General features: G+C 41.8%; 1 protein-coding gene across 1 annotated transcript in view; it reads right to left on the bottom strand.

Annotated features, from left to right (window-relative positions):
- The window catches only part of Agbl1 (ATP/GTP binding protein like 1), a 438,823-nt gene that overhangs the window by 243,045 nt on the left and 181,912 nt on the right, over nucleotides 1-13,866 (bottom strand). Inside the window, exon 5 of the mRNA XM_032895109.1 lies at nucleotides 11,673-11,766. Within this exon, the coding sequence (XP_032751000.1) occupies nucleotides 11,673-11,766 (94 nt within the window). The remainder of the gene's footprint in view (nucleotides 1-11,672; nucleotides 11,767-13,866) is intronic.

Genomic DNA, 13,866 nt, shown 5'->3' with positions numbered 1-13,866 from the left:
GTTTTTTTTACATTGATTTGGATTAGCTTTCTGCTTCATACTCATGCTGTATACACCAACTATGCACATGTGTGCACCTTCACACCTACACATAAATGTGTATGCTTTTGTGTATTCACTTTCTCTTCTGCCTCTGTCTAGAAGAGCTTGTTTAGAATTTCCTTAGCATCTACACAGTACCTTCCATACTCCATGCCCCAAGCTTCTTTCCTTGGAAATTCTTCTCTGCCAGTTTCTGGGTACACTGAGACCCCCTTCGTGAATGCCCTGTCATTCTGGCATTTGTCTTGCTCATTTAAATGCTGATGTACTATGGGCCATCTACAAGCTCCTTGAGGGCAAGAACCATTTCTTTTCATCTCAAATCCCACACGCATCTGCTAAAAATAAAATCTTCAAATACTATTGAGTGAATAAATTAAAGGTTGAAAGGATGAACCTCAGGTAAAATCCAAGCATCAATGTTCATTAAATTAACTGGCATTCACTGAATACCTGTGATGGACTATCTGAACGAAATTCAAACTTAATTTATAATAATTCACTTTTTTTCAATAGCCATCCGTTGTTCTCTATTTTTCTCATCAGCTCTGTTCAATATAACTGATGATCACAGCGAGATCCAATATCAAAATAGCACTGTAATTGAACTAAGCAGAAAACTGCCCTCATCCCGAAATCTCCGCCCAAACTCTTCAAAACGGTTAGTGTTCAATAAAATAACTGTGCTTTCTCTGGGCCTTTTCCTTTCTGGCTGACTGGGTGGCTTTTATATGTTAAACATACTTAACTTACTTAACTTCAAGATACCATATCGCATCACTCTCAGCTCCACAGGAAAAGAGCTTCCCCAATTTGCTTTATGATCTTATGACTGTGGTTTGTAACTGTGGAATCATTCCCTGTAGAATGTGGCCATGGCCCCCTCTGAACAAAGACTGGTAGACATGAGTGTTTCCTGCTAAGAGGATCTCTCTCTCTCTCTCTCTCTCTCTCTCTCTCTCTCTCTCTCTCTCTCTCTCTCTCTCCAGTTCCCCAAGTGCTCTCCCTCATATTCACAAGTAATTTTGTAAACGATCTTTGATCTGTAGGAAAATAGGAAGACCCAAACGTATATATAAAATTTTACTTACAGGGCTGGGCTCAAAGATTTATTCCTACAGCAAGCAAAAGTATCCAAAAGTCTGCCACCTATTGAGATGCAAACTGGGGTGGGTAACTATGGAGAGGTGGAATAGTATAACTTTTAGCAGAAACATATGGAAATAAAAGTATAGTTACAAGATAGAACATGCCAAGTCCCTCTAATATACATAGGAGCCAGGATGTGTGTTCTGTTTCTAATAACAGGTTATCAAACCAATTCTGACTCCCTCATCACGTCATAATAAATGTCACAGCAACAGTGGAAATCATGTACTTGCCAATCATTGTGCACAAGTCAAAGAATGGTCGTGGAATCTCTGCACACCTCAGTCATACATAAGTCTCAGAGCCACCCCTCTCCAAGATATATAGATTACCTCGCTCTGGTGACAAAAGATCAGAGAGCTTCTCAGAGGGAAGAAAAGGAAAAGCCTAGAGCCTCAAGCTCACAGTGCCACTAGACTAAGCCTTTCAAGGCCCCAAATGATACTCTGCTGATGTCAAGGAAAACTCAAGCAGATGCTCTGACTGACAAAATCATGTAAGAACATCTTCAAGGAATAGAAAACTCACCCACTTTGCAAACCAAGAGTCTACCTCCTATCAAGATGGAAACAGGGACAAGTAACTATGCAGAGGTAAAATAGTATACAAATTTAAGAGATCCTGACAGAAATTGGAGGATAGTTACAGGGGACATATAGAGCATGTCAAGTCTCTCTAGTATACATAGGACCCAGGCTGTGTGCTCTGTACTGTATGGATCACTGAATCACTGGATCACTATGGACAGCCTTCCTGTCTCACACCTGGCATTGTAGTTGTTGCACAGATTCCGAATCTTGAGGACAAAAATTCATCTTCTGTTATTTGTAATTCTTCACTGCCTGCTACCAAGATAAATGTCACATAAAAGTCTTAAAACACATCTGTTTTGTATTATGTGGTAGGGCATCCTTCAGTAACAGAAGATATCTTGAAACTCATTAGGAGTTTGATGAGTTTGTCTGGGTTTCATTGACCTCACCTTAGATGAAAGAGGTGGACGAGAAGGAAAGTTCCTTGGAAGCCTCCAGTTTTCAATCCTGTGACTTGAATATCTATGACTAACCCTAACAGAGAGAGGTCAGTGGCCTCTTAAGAAGATGAAAGGGATTTCAACCATAGACCTCATTGCCAGGGTTTAATTCATGTAGGAAACTATTCATTCCGCTATCAACTACAGGCTTGGAGTCAGGTTGCAGAAGCCATAATCACTCTGTCAGTAAGTTGAGCCCACGGTGCACATCCCCAATATCATCACTTGTGAAGCTGGGTTGGAATTTTTTTTGTTCCTGTTCCAAAATATTTGAGTCCAAGTGCCCCGAAGCACATGGCTTCTGAATCACAATTATGAGCCCATGCCTGAAAAACTCAGATTCTACTTACATTGAGTGGAAGGTTATAATGTTTTTAATGAGAATAGAAGCAAAGAACACCCAGAAGAAATATGGTATCTATTTCAAGAAACAGAAAATTCTGTTCCCTGTAACTTGAACCCCCACTCTCTCAGTGGCAAAGCTGTGTCATCTATGTTGCTTATGATGACAAGGAAACCATTAGCTTTGGCGAAGTCTCCATTCATTTATTAACTACTATGCTCAAATAAAATGGAATGGTATGCTGGTTAGAGGAAGCTCAGATGGCTTGACTTTGGAAAGACACTGGTTCAGGAGAAAAAGAAGTATGGGACATTTTTCTAGCTCATAAACGGAAGATGAAATCACCATAAATAGCTGCCAATGAAGCAATGCCCAGTAATCCTGCACTCAGGCAAAGCTCAAATGCCAAAGAGCCCTGGCAGACAAGAGCTCAAAAGGGAGAAGATCACTATCACTATTCTAAGTACAGGGAGCAACTAGGACAGCCAACAGGACACTAAACTGAAGAATTTGCTTATGTGGCTTGTTTAAGACCCAAACACAACACCGCCTTCTGTTGCCAAGGTATTTAATCCCAGGACCTCTAGAGCATAGAATATGACCCACAATTGTGCAAGAGAGTCCATGGCCCAAAGACCCCTGGCTTGAAAGATAAATCCTAATATAATAGATCTGCTGAAAGCCTGAGAAAGGTGTGATGATATTGAAGACCTCTTGTGTAAAGACGAAGCTAGCATGGTCCTGAATACAATTCTCAACTTGCCATATTCTTGGCGAAGCTTCAGAGACAATCTCAGCCTATGGCTGAACCAACAGGCAGTCCAGTGATTAGAGAACACAATGGAGTTGAAGAAGCAGCTCAGAAAGTTGTGATTGGCTTAGAACTCTGTGGGCATGGCAAGCTAGAAGAGTTTAAAGTCCTAGGAGCTGCTGTATACGGTCATATCTGATCATCCAGCTTCAACCATGGGTTACATATGGTCTGGGCACCCAGCAGGATTAGAGACGATGTAGCTATGCTTTGGGAAATGTCATGGGAACAGTCAGTGAACATGGCTATCATCACTACTAAAAAGCTAGAGCCCTGTAAGTAAAGGAAAAAGGGGGAAGCTTGAAGCAGAGAGTGTTAAGATATAGAACAACATAAGCTCTTCTAAGTCACAAAATGAATCAAGAATCTGCAAGTGATCACCTTTGACTCAGGAAATTATCATGCTTAGTAAGTTTGGACTGATCCAGGAAAACTGTGTGGATAAACAAACTGGTAGCAAAGCACCAAGCTCTCAGACCTAGGGTCATTTCTGTCTCCTGATTTTTATACACAACCCTTCTGATTCTAAACCTCCTCCTGGATCTATTAACAGACCAACAGTTGCTACCTAATTCAAAGGAAAGCAAAGTTTTCATAGGAGTGTTGCTCCCATATTCTGAAAAGCCCTTCGTCTTTAGAGCCTTCCCTTCAGCCAGCCTGTCAGATGCCTAAGACAACTCTAACCAAGACACAGGGCTCTATCACTTCCCTTCCCTGCAGCGATCAAAACCTTTCTCTTTTTAAGACTGATATTCCAGTTTCTCTTCTCTTGGCTGACTTCTTTCTAGAGGCACCTCGGTCCCTCATTCCATACAGTTTTTCTAGAGGGACCACATGAATTTTCAGATATGTTTAGACACGTACACCCTACACGTGGTCCCAGGGTAGGATCAAGAACAAAGGTGACAGGTAGCACGAAGGGACCTCCTTGGTAGATGCTACACTACACTTACCAGTGCATTCAGAAATCACCAATATTTTTTAGTTAAAGTATTTCTTTTGGTGTATATTATGACATTATGCATACTAATACTGAGGTGTTACAGAGATGATTAGTACAGTCTCTGCCCAAAATCACATACAAAGCAAAACTTGTGAAGTGTTTCATATATTAGTCGATGGAAACACTAATCACACTAATTTACTCATTGCATATCACATACTTGCATCAAATTATCACACAGTACCTTACAAGTAAGAATGACAATGTATAAATCTTTTAAACTACATTTCTTTTTAATTTAACCGAGAATGTACCATAGTCTATTCATGGAGCTAGACGTAAACATGGTTCGATTTCTACCTTGATAAGCAAAGTTTAGAGGGGAGAGAAAACTCTGGCTGGAGCAACATTGTACAAAATTAAGTACAAAGTGTGTTGAAAGGACGAAGAAGATTCCAGAGCAGCACCGGGGACAGGAGACTCCCTCTCCCCGACTCCCTGACATGGAGACTAGGTAGCTGTTTTCCCCTTTGATAGAATAGCAATACCATTCCTCGGGCAAGCCACACTTAGAGACAGCTGGAGAGATAAAGCGAAGAAGAGGTGGAGATAAACTGAAGCACATTCCTGCTGGCTTGAAGGCAGGGAAGGAGACCACTTAGAGGGCAGGGATGGCTTTCCAAGTCTGCCCATGACTGTTCAGACCAGAACGACAGATGTGGGGAGCAAAAAGAAGTGAGAAGGCACAAGCCAAGACACCCGCATCTTGGTGAAGAGTAACAATATGATGACCATCTAGCAAATGAAGGAAGCCTAGAGCGGCTGCCTTCCCAGGCATGGAGGCTGGCATGAGGCCACAGGAGGTTTGGGATATCGCTGTACGGGCCCCTTCTCCCTTCTAAGGCTGGAGCTACTCCCATAAATCTTGCCCTGAGTACCGCTGGAGATCGGAGGACAGCTGCGCGTCTATTTTAGGTGCACAGGGGAGAAGTAGAGCAGGATTAATCTTCACAGGAGGAAGGAGTCACAGTGGCACCACACTGGGCACCAGTTCTCCAGAAGGCAGCCTGCAATAACTCCCCCCTCAGTTTGCAAGGACTTGGAGGACGATATTCAGTCCTATAGGCATGCTACCATATCCTCCCCTGGAAGAACCCTCAAAGCCATAGGTCTGGCATGTAAGTGCAAGCAATTAAGGGCAGTTTATTTGGGCTCATCTTATTTGAGATTTGGGGAATGGGGCTTACAGAGCCGTCTGGCTGTAGGCAGGCGACCTATTACCCAGCTGTATCTCTGTTACTGGCGAGTAACATATCCTAGCATGTCAAATCTCACAGACGTTTTTAGCCATTACTTCTTTTTTATTGGATATTTTATGTATTTACATTTCAAATGTTATCCCCTTTCCCCCCGCTCTCATCGCCCCTCCCCCTGCTTCTATGAAGATGCCCACACTTCCACCCACTCACTCCCACCTCAACACCCTGGCATTTCCCAACAGCCTGGGGAAACGAGGCTTCACAGAACCAAGGGCTTCTCCTCCTATTGATGCCAGACAATGCAATCCTCTGCAACATATGTGGCTAGAGCCATGGGTCCCTTCATGTGCACTCTTTGGTTGATGGTTTAGTCTCTGGGGGTCTGGAGGAGTCTGGTTGGTTGATATTGTACTTTCTATGTGGTTGCAAATCCCTTCAGCTCCTTCAGTCCTTTCTCTAACTATTCCATTGGAGTCCTCATGCTCAGTCCAATGGTTAGCTTCAAGCATCCTCATCTGTATCAATAAGGCTCTGGCAGAGCCTCTTGGGAGACATCCATATCAGGCTCCTGTCAGCAAACACTTCTTGGCATCAGCAATAATGACTATGTTTGGTAGCTGCATATGGGATGGGTCCACTGGCGGGGCAGTCTCTGGATGGTCTTTCCTCCAGTCTTTGCTCGACTCTTTGTACCTGTATTTCCTCCATGAGTATTTTGTTCCCTCTTTAAGAAGAAATGAAGTATCCACATTTTGGTCTTCCTTCTTCTTGAGCTTCATGTGGTCTGTGAACTATATCTTGGATATTCCGAGCTTTGGGGCTAATATCCACTTATCAGTAATTGCATACCATGTGTGTTCTTTTGTGACTGGATTACCTCACTCAGGATGATATTTTCTAGTTCTATCCATCTGCCTAAGAATTTCATGTAATCATTCTTTTGTTTTTTTTTGTTTTGTTTTGTTTTGTTTTGTTTTGTTTTTGTTGTTGTTGTTATTGGAGCTGGGACTTTTTTTTTATCTTTATTAACTTGAGTATTTCTTATTTACATTTAGAGTGTTATTCCCCTTCCCAGTTTCCGGGCCAACATCCCCCTAACCCCTCTCCCTCCCCTTCTATATGAGTGTTCTCCTCCCCATCCTCCCCCCATTACCACCCTCCCCCAAACAATCACGTTCACTAGGTGTTCAGTCTTGGCAGGACCAAGGGCTTCCCCTTCCATTGGTGCTCTTACTAGGATATTCATTGCTACCTATGAGGTTGGAGCCCAGGGTCAGGCCATGTATAGTCTTTGGGTAGTGGCTTAGTCCCTGGAAGCTCTGGTTGGTTGGCATTGTTGTTCACATGGGGTCTTGAGCCCCTTCAAGCTCTTCCAGTCCTTTCTCTGATTCCTTTAACGGGGTTCCGTTCTCAGTTCAGTGGTTTGCTGCTGGCATTCGCCTATGTATTTGCTGTATTCTGGCTGTGTCTCTCAGGAGAGATCTATATCCAGTTCCTGTCAGTCTGCACTTCTTTGCTTCATCCATCTTATCTAATTGGGTGGCTGTATATGTATGGGCCACATGTGGGGCAGGCTCTGAATGGGTGTTCCTTCTGCCTCTGTTTTAAACTTTACCTCCCTATTCCCTGCCAAGGGTATTCTTGTTCCCCTTTTAAAGAAGGAGTGAAGCATTCGCATTTTGGTCATCCTTCTTGAGTTTCATGTGCATCTAGGGTAATTCAAGCATTTGGGCTAATAGCCACTTATGAATGAGTGCATACCATGTGTGGTTTTCTGTGACTGGGTTACCTCACTCAGGATGATTTTTTTCCAGTTCCATCCATTTGCCTATGAATTTCCTAAAGTCATTGTTTTTGATAGCTGAGTAATATTCCATTGTGTAGATGTACCACATTTTCTGTATCCATTCCTCTGTTGAAGGGCATCTGGGTTCTTTCCAGCTTCTGGCTATTATAAATAAGGCTGCTATGAACATAGTGGAGCATGTGTCTTTGTTATATGTTGGGCATCTTTTGGGTATATGCCCAAGAGAGGTATAGCTGGGTCCTCAGGTAGTTCAATGTCCAATTTTCTGAGGAACCTCCAGACTGATTTCAGAATGGTTGTACCAGTCTGCAATCCCACCAACAATGGAGGAGTGTTCCTCTTTCTCCACATCCTCGCCAGCATTTGCTGTCACCTGAGTTTTTGATCTTAGCCATTCTCACTGGTGTGAGGTGAAATGTCAGGGTTGTTTTGATTTGCATTTCCCTTATGACTAAAGATGTTGAACATTTCTTTAGGTGTTTCTCAGCCATTCAGCATTCCTCAGCTGTGAATTCTTTGTTTAGCTCTGAACCCCATTTTTAATAGGATTATTTGTCTCCCTGCGGTCTAACTTCTTGAGTTCTTTGTATATTTTGGATATAAGCCCTCTATCAGTTGTAGGATTGGTAAAGATATTTTCCCAATCTGTTGGTTGCCATTTTGTCCTAACCACAGTGTCCTTTGCCTTACAGAAGCTTTGCAGTTTTATGAGATCCCATTTGTCGATTCTTGATCTTAGAGCATAAGCCATTGGTGTTTTGTTCAGGAAATTTTTTTCCAGTGCCCATGTGTTCGAGATGTTTCCCCACGTTTTCTTCTATTAGTTTGAGTGTATCTGGTTTGATGTGGAGGTCCTTGATCCACTTGGACTTAAGCTTTGTACAGGGTGATAAACATGGATCGATCTGCATTCTTCTACATACTGACCTCCAGTTGAACCAGCACCATTTGCTGAAAATGCTATCTTTTTTCCATTGGATAGTTTTGGCTCCTTTGTCAAAAGTCAAGTGTGTGGGTTCATTTCTGGGTCTTCAATTCTATTCCACTGGTCTATCTGTCTGTCTCTGTACCAATACCATGCAGTTTTATCACTATTGCTCTGTAATACTGCTTGAGTTCAGGGATAGTGATTCCCCCAGAAGTCCTTTTATTGTTGAGGGTAGTTTTAGCTATCCTGGGCTTTTTGTTATTCCAGATGAATTTGCAAATTGTTCTGTCTAACTCTCTGAAGAATTGGATTGGTATTTTGATGGGGATTGCATTGAATCTGTAGATCACTTTTAGTAAAATGGCCATTTTTAATCATTGTTTTTAATAGCTGAGTAGTACTCCATTCTGTAAGTGCACCACATTTTCTGTATCCATTCCTTTCGTGAAGGACTCTAGCCATTATTTCTAATGCCTACAACAAGCCTATAAGTTAAGGCTTGATATTCACTCTTTGAGAAATGCCAGAGTTAGTTAAGAAAGGTAAAGTGTCTCACTAAGGAATCAATTAGAGCTGCTTGGGGGGTATCTTCCAATTTAGATGCCTTCATTCCTTATCTAGTTGGAAAGAGGGGAGGGGTTAAAAAAACAAAGGAGCTTTGGGAAAGAATTCAAAAGCTGGGAGAATAGCTGTTTAGCCTCTGAGAGGAAATGACCATTCAGTTGAGGAGAAAGATTCCCTATCATTAAGCAAATTGTTCCATGGATATAAACCGTTTAGACAATAAAAGAAATTTAAGCAAATGTTAACTACTTGTGATTGTCTTACATATGGTGGTTTTAGAAATATAACCCTGGAAACAGACTACAAAATACTCCAATGGTGCTTTCCAGGATGGGGTTCATGGATCAGGCGGTACTTAAATTCTGGCTCCTTCACGTAAATCCCCAGCAAGTTACTTAGCTTCTTCCAGCTTTCATCCCCTGCGCCCTGTACATTTAGACACAGTAATAGTACCTGCCTCAAAGAGGAAAAGAGGCTCGAAAGAGATAAGGCATGCTTAAGGGCCAGGTGTGGTGTTAGGCACTGAGTCAACACCATGGCCATGCCAGCTACATTTTAAAGGCTCGTGAAGATGCCTCTCCTCTGTGAACATTTGGTTTTCAGTTTGGCATTTTGCTTAAGAAGGGGCACCATCTGGCAGAAGATTTCTAAGACAGATCAGATAGGAAGAAATGGTGGGCGCGGTCCTTAAGAAAACCTATTAACTTTTCTGTTCATGGAAACATCACACACCCCCACCCCACCCCACCCCCTGGTTAATCTCTGATGCTGTTTGTCCATTGTTCTGTGGCACCTTGATCAGATCTGTACCTGAACCTGACTTTTTGCAGAAGCAAAGGAAAGCAATATAGACAGCAACAGGAGATATCCCTAAGAAGGAACTTGTATGCTTTAATTACTTATTACTGTTTTACATGTGGTATTCCCATTGCTTTGTTCTCTCAATCATAGCCTTCATAATAGAGACAACAGAAGCCATCAGGATGGGAAAACAATAGGACCAATGCCTTGATACTCAAAGTTAACCGATCAGGACTTCTTAGAAAAACATTTCAAAAAATATGGTACCCATGGCGAAGAAGGGATCATTTATGTAGACGCGTATGTGCAAGGGCCCAGTGAACATTAGATCGAATTTCACGCTATGTGAGAAAAACCAGACAACTGCATGTTACAGGAACAGCATATTCGAGGTACTATTATGAATAGGATGGATAAAGCGCAGGTGTTAATGGCCAAAAGACATGTTGAGACTGCAGATCTCAGCAGCAAAGGCAGTGCACAGTGACAAAATTGATGGCATAACCAAGTCCTGAACATCCCAATGGACACAGATGATTAAGGACAAACTGTTTTCCATCATTGTTCCTCATTGCCACCTATACCTTCTTTAAATCTAGAATACATTCCCAAAAGTGGGACACATTAGATGAAAAAGCATCATGAGCTAAATGATCACTAATCTGATTTTGGTTCCTGGTGAGAATTGTTCTCATCTAATGAAGTGGACATAAAAGGACAAAGTAAAGTGAAACCACAGAAAAATACAGGGGTTATTTTTACTCTTGCTTTTGACCCTGAGGTGGTTCACTTTTTACATGAGGATCCCCTGGTAGAGTTGTGTTGACTGCTACTTTGCAATAAGTTTCCATTTTAGAGAGGAAATTTCCAAAATGAAATGCATACTATTCTAGCCCCTTTAAAAAGGTGGTCTGTAAAAAGTAGAGTTCCCTGACCAGATGGATCTCGGAATGGAGCACACTACATAGCAATTTTAGGCCCAGTGTATATAAGTTTTACAAAAGGCTCTGCAAAGACTTAGCATAAAGAAACCTATCTCACTTAGTTTAGCCCAGAACTTCTCAATTTATTTGATGAGGCCATTTTTTTTTAGGTATATGTAATGCATTTCACTTCAGGAAACACTGGCATAGAGAGCTGTAGGTGAGAATGGATGGTGGTGGCATAACTGTGGTGACCCAGGAGAAAAATAAGCAGGTGAAACACGAGCCCGAGATTGATGCTAGGATGCAGAAAATATCATGGCTGGGCATGGAAATGCTACTTGCCAAATGACCCCATATATCTTAGAAATTGGCTGAATTTCTTCTAATATTCTCTCAAGGTCCTCTCTGAGTCACTCCCATAAATGATGGATCTTAATGGTTCCAAATATCTCTAAAGCCTTTATGTGAAACCATCTCCCTTTTTAACTTAGTGATTCACACCACTCTGGGATGTAGAGGCCAAGAGAATGGTCCAGGTTTCATTCTCCAGACATAAAAACCATGTAACAAGACCGGCACACAACCATGATAAACTATTAGAAGGCTCAGGACTCATCTAAGAAGTTTAACTGGCTGGTTTTTTTTGAGACTGTGTCACTCCTGGGCTGTCTTCTGAGGGTTACACTCATTTATCACTGCAGGTAAAAAAGGATTTATCTGAAAGCACCAGACCAAAATCAACAACAACAAAAAAAGAACATGAGGTCTGCATGATACAGATTTAAATTTCACCTCTGCTGTTCCCCAGCATCGTGACCCTAGATAAAGCTCTCTGCATTTTAGACTGAGAGTTATGTGCTCCTTTGGGATTATCATGAAGATGAGAGGAAATGAGGAACTTAGAGTCAGGTAGAGAAGCAGATTGATATGGAATAGACTCGCTGTACATTTATAAGGAAGAAGGCATCAACAGATTGGACTGGAAGCATCAAGGAGATCTAAGGGCAACTGCCTTTATCTTCTATGTATCACACAGACCCCGGGGTACTATGAGCATGCTCTGTACCTGATTGTCCGGGTGTGCTTTCGGGTATAAGGAGAAATGACCTTGAAGAGCAGTTCCATGGCTCCATTAATTCCCAGCATGGCTCCCATGGTTACTGAAGATAAAATTCACAGTAGTGAGTAGCTATCATCACAAGTAGACATGCCAATACAACTTGGATTTAATCATTGACAATTTTAAGGTGGGTCAACGCACAACAATAAAAAAATGAAATAACAAAAAGATTAAAATCGTCTCTTAACAGTCTCATGAGTGGGGTAGATGTTTCTCCCTCAACCTCTCCTCAATTTTAATATTGACTCCCCTAAGACTGAGACAATGAATTAGCTGCACAGCTCTTAGAATACCAGTAGAAGAATGAGTCTTGTGCGCCAAGATAAACTAGCCTGGGAACATTTCTCTTTTTACCCAGTTTGGGGAGAAGGTATTAAAACACCATCATAGATCTGAATGCTAGAAAGTCAAGGTAATACCCAAAATTAAAACCCTCCGGATGTCATTGCCATCTCCAAGGATACCCCGGCCACTTTTCAATATGACCCATACCCTTCTCAACTCAGTTGAATTTGGAAAGAGTACTGATGACATTGAAAAAAGCAGAAATCCATGGGATATGGAACCATAGGAGGGGACAAGGAAGTGGAAGAAAGAAAAATAATTCTCTGATAAGACGACTTCTCTCTTTCCTCCATGGTGTTTGTGCTTCTGGGAGGGAAGACCTGGGACTGCCTGGTATTTCTGACAAGACTTATTCTGGAAAAATAAGCTGGAACAGGGCATCTTAAAGATGCAAAGAGAAGAGCAATGTGTCTTAGACTGACTTAGTTCAGGCCCTGGGAGAGGAATGCAAACCTGGAGGTGGTAATTCCACAGTATTGTCTACCAGGCGGAGACTGAGAACAAAGTCTTGTCTGTTACAAGGAGTACATGTTCTGGGAATACCCTCTATGCCTGCACTAGAGTAATAAATTTTGGCAAGTGATTCACTAAGAATTACCACATTAAGTGGAATTAGTGAAAGTGCAGTCTTAATACCTCAGATTCTAATATCGGAGACTGGACTTGAAATCAGGAGTGGATACAAAGAGAAACCTCACTAGGCTCACCTTGACTGGATGGTTGCTCAAAGTGCCCATCTGGGTACTGACAACAAGTTCGTAGGCTATCATAAACCCATTACGGGTACATCCAACTAATCAGAGGAAAATAGCTGTTCAGACAGCTTGCTGAAACCGTAAATAGTGGCTCATAATTCACCAAAGAAACAGAACCCACAGGCTTCTTGAACTCCATCAGCCTTCCCTGAGTAAATGCAACGCAGAGAGGCACCATGATTTTATGAAACAGCTGGTTGGTATCATAAATGTAGGCTAGCACATGACCCAACTGGTTACATTCTCACACTCACAGACAAGTCGCTGGCTTTCTCAGAGCTCAGCGGATGTTCTATTGCTATATATCCACCATCATTACATATATGTATTAAAGAAAGCAAAGCCTTTAGGAAATCAAGAGATACATTAAGTCCTGTGCCTCCAGCAAGCTCCAAAATGGCTGTCATACTTTTAGGCTACTCATTAATGACAGCTGTCTTCATAAAATGTTAAAGTTTCTCTTTTATTATTAGGCAGATGGGTTTGTACAGATTCATTCAGATATTCCCAAATGTTCTTTCTTATTCTTTGTCCCCCCTTTTATGTGTGTGTGTGTGTGTGTGTGTGTGTGTGTGTGTGTGTGTGTGTGTGTGTGTGTGTGTGTAAGGGGGGAATTGTAAACAAAGAGCCCATAATCCATGTTACTATTATTCTCGAGGAGAACTGTCTCTTTATGTAGACCCCATATTTATTAAGAGTATGCAACGGTGAAAATTGAGATACTAAGCCAGGTATAGTGGCCCATGACTGTAACCCCAGCAACTGGGAGGTAAAGTCAGAGGCTATGTAATTCAATGTGATCTTTGGCTACATGGTGAGTTTGAGACCAGTCTGTGCTTCATGAGACCCTGTATTTAAAGTAAGATTTTAAAAAATAGTAAAAATGTGATATTTTAGCAGTTCTTAGGATAACTGGACAGGTTACCTAGTTACTATACTTACATGTGTACTCTTCATGTAATTTCAAACTATTAGACAAAAGATTGGGGTAGGATAAGGCAGCTGCAGTGTCAAGGCCTTACCTATGAACATGATCTTGT

This window comes from Rattus rattus, chromosome 2 (assembly GCF_011064425.1).
Source record: "Rattus rattus isolate New Zealand chromosome 2, Rrattus_CSIRO_v1, whole genome shotgun sequence".
NCBI classification, from domain to species: Eukaryota; Metazoa; Chordata; class Mammalia; order Rodentia; family Muridae; genus Rattus; species Rattus rattus.
Note: the sequence above shows the minus strand (reverse complement) of the source record. Positions and strands in the feature narration are given on the sequence as shown.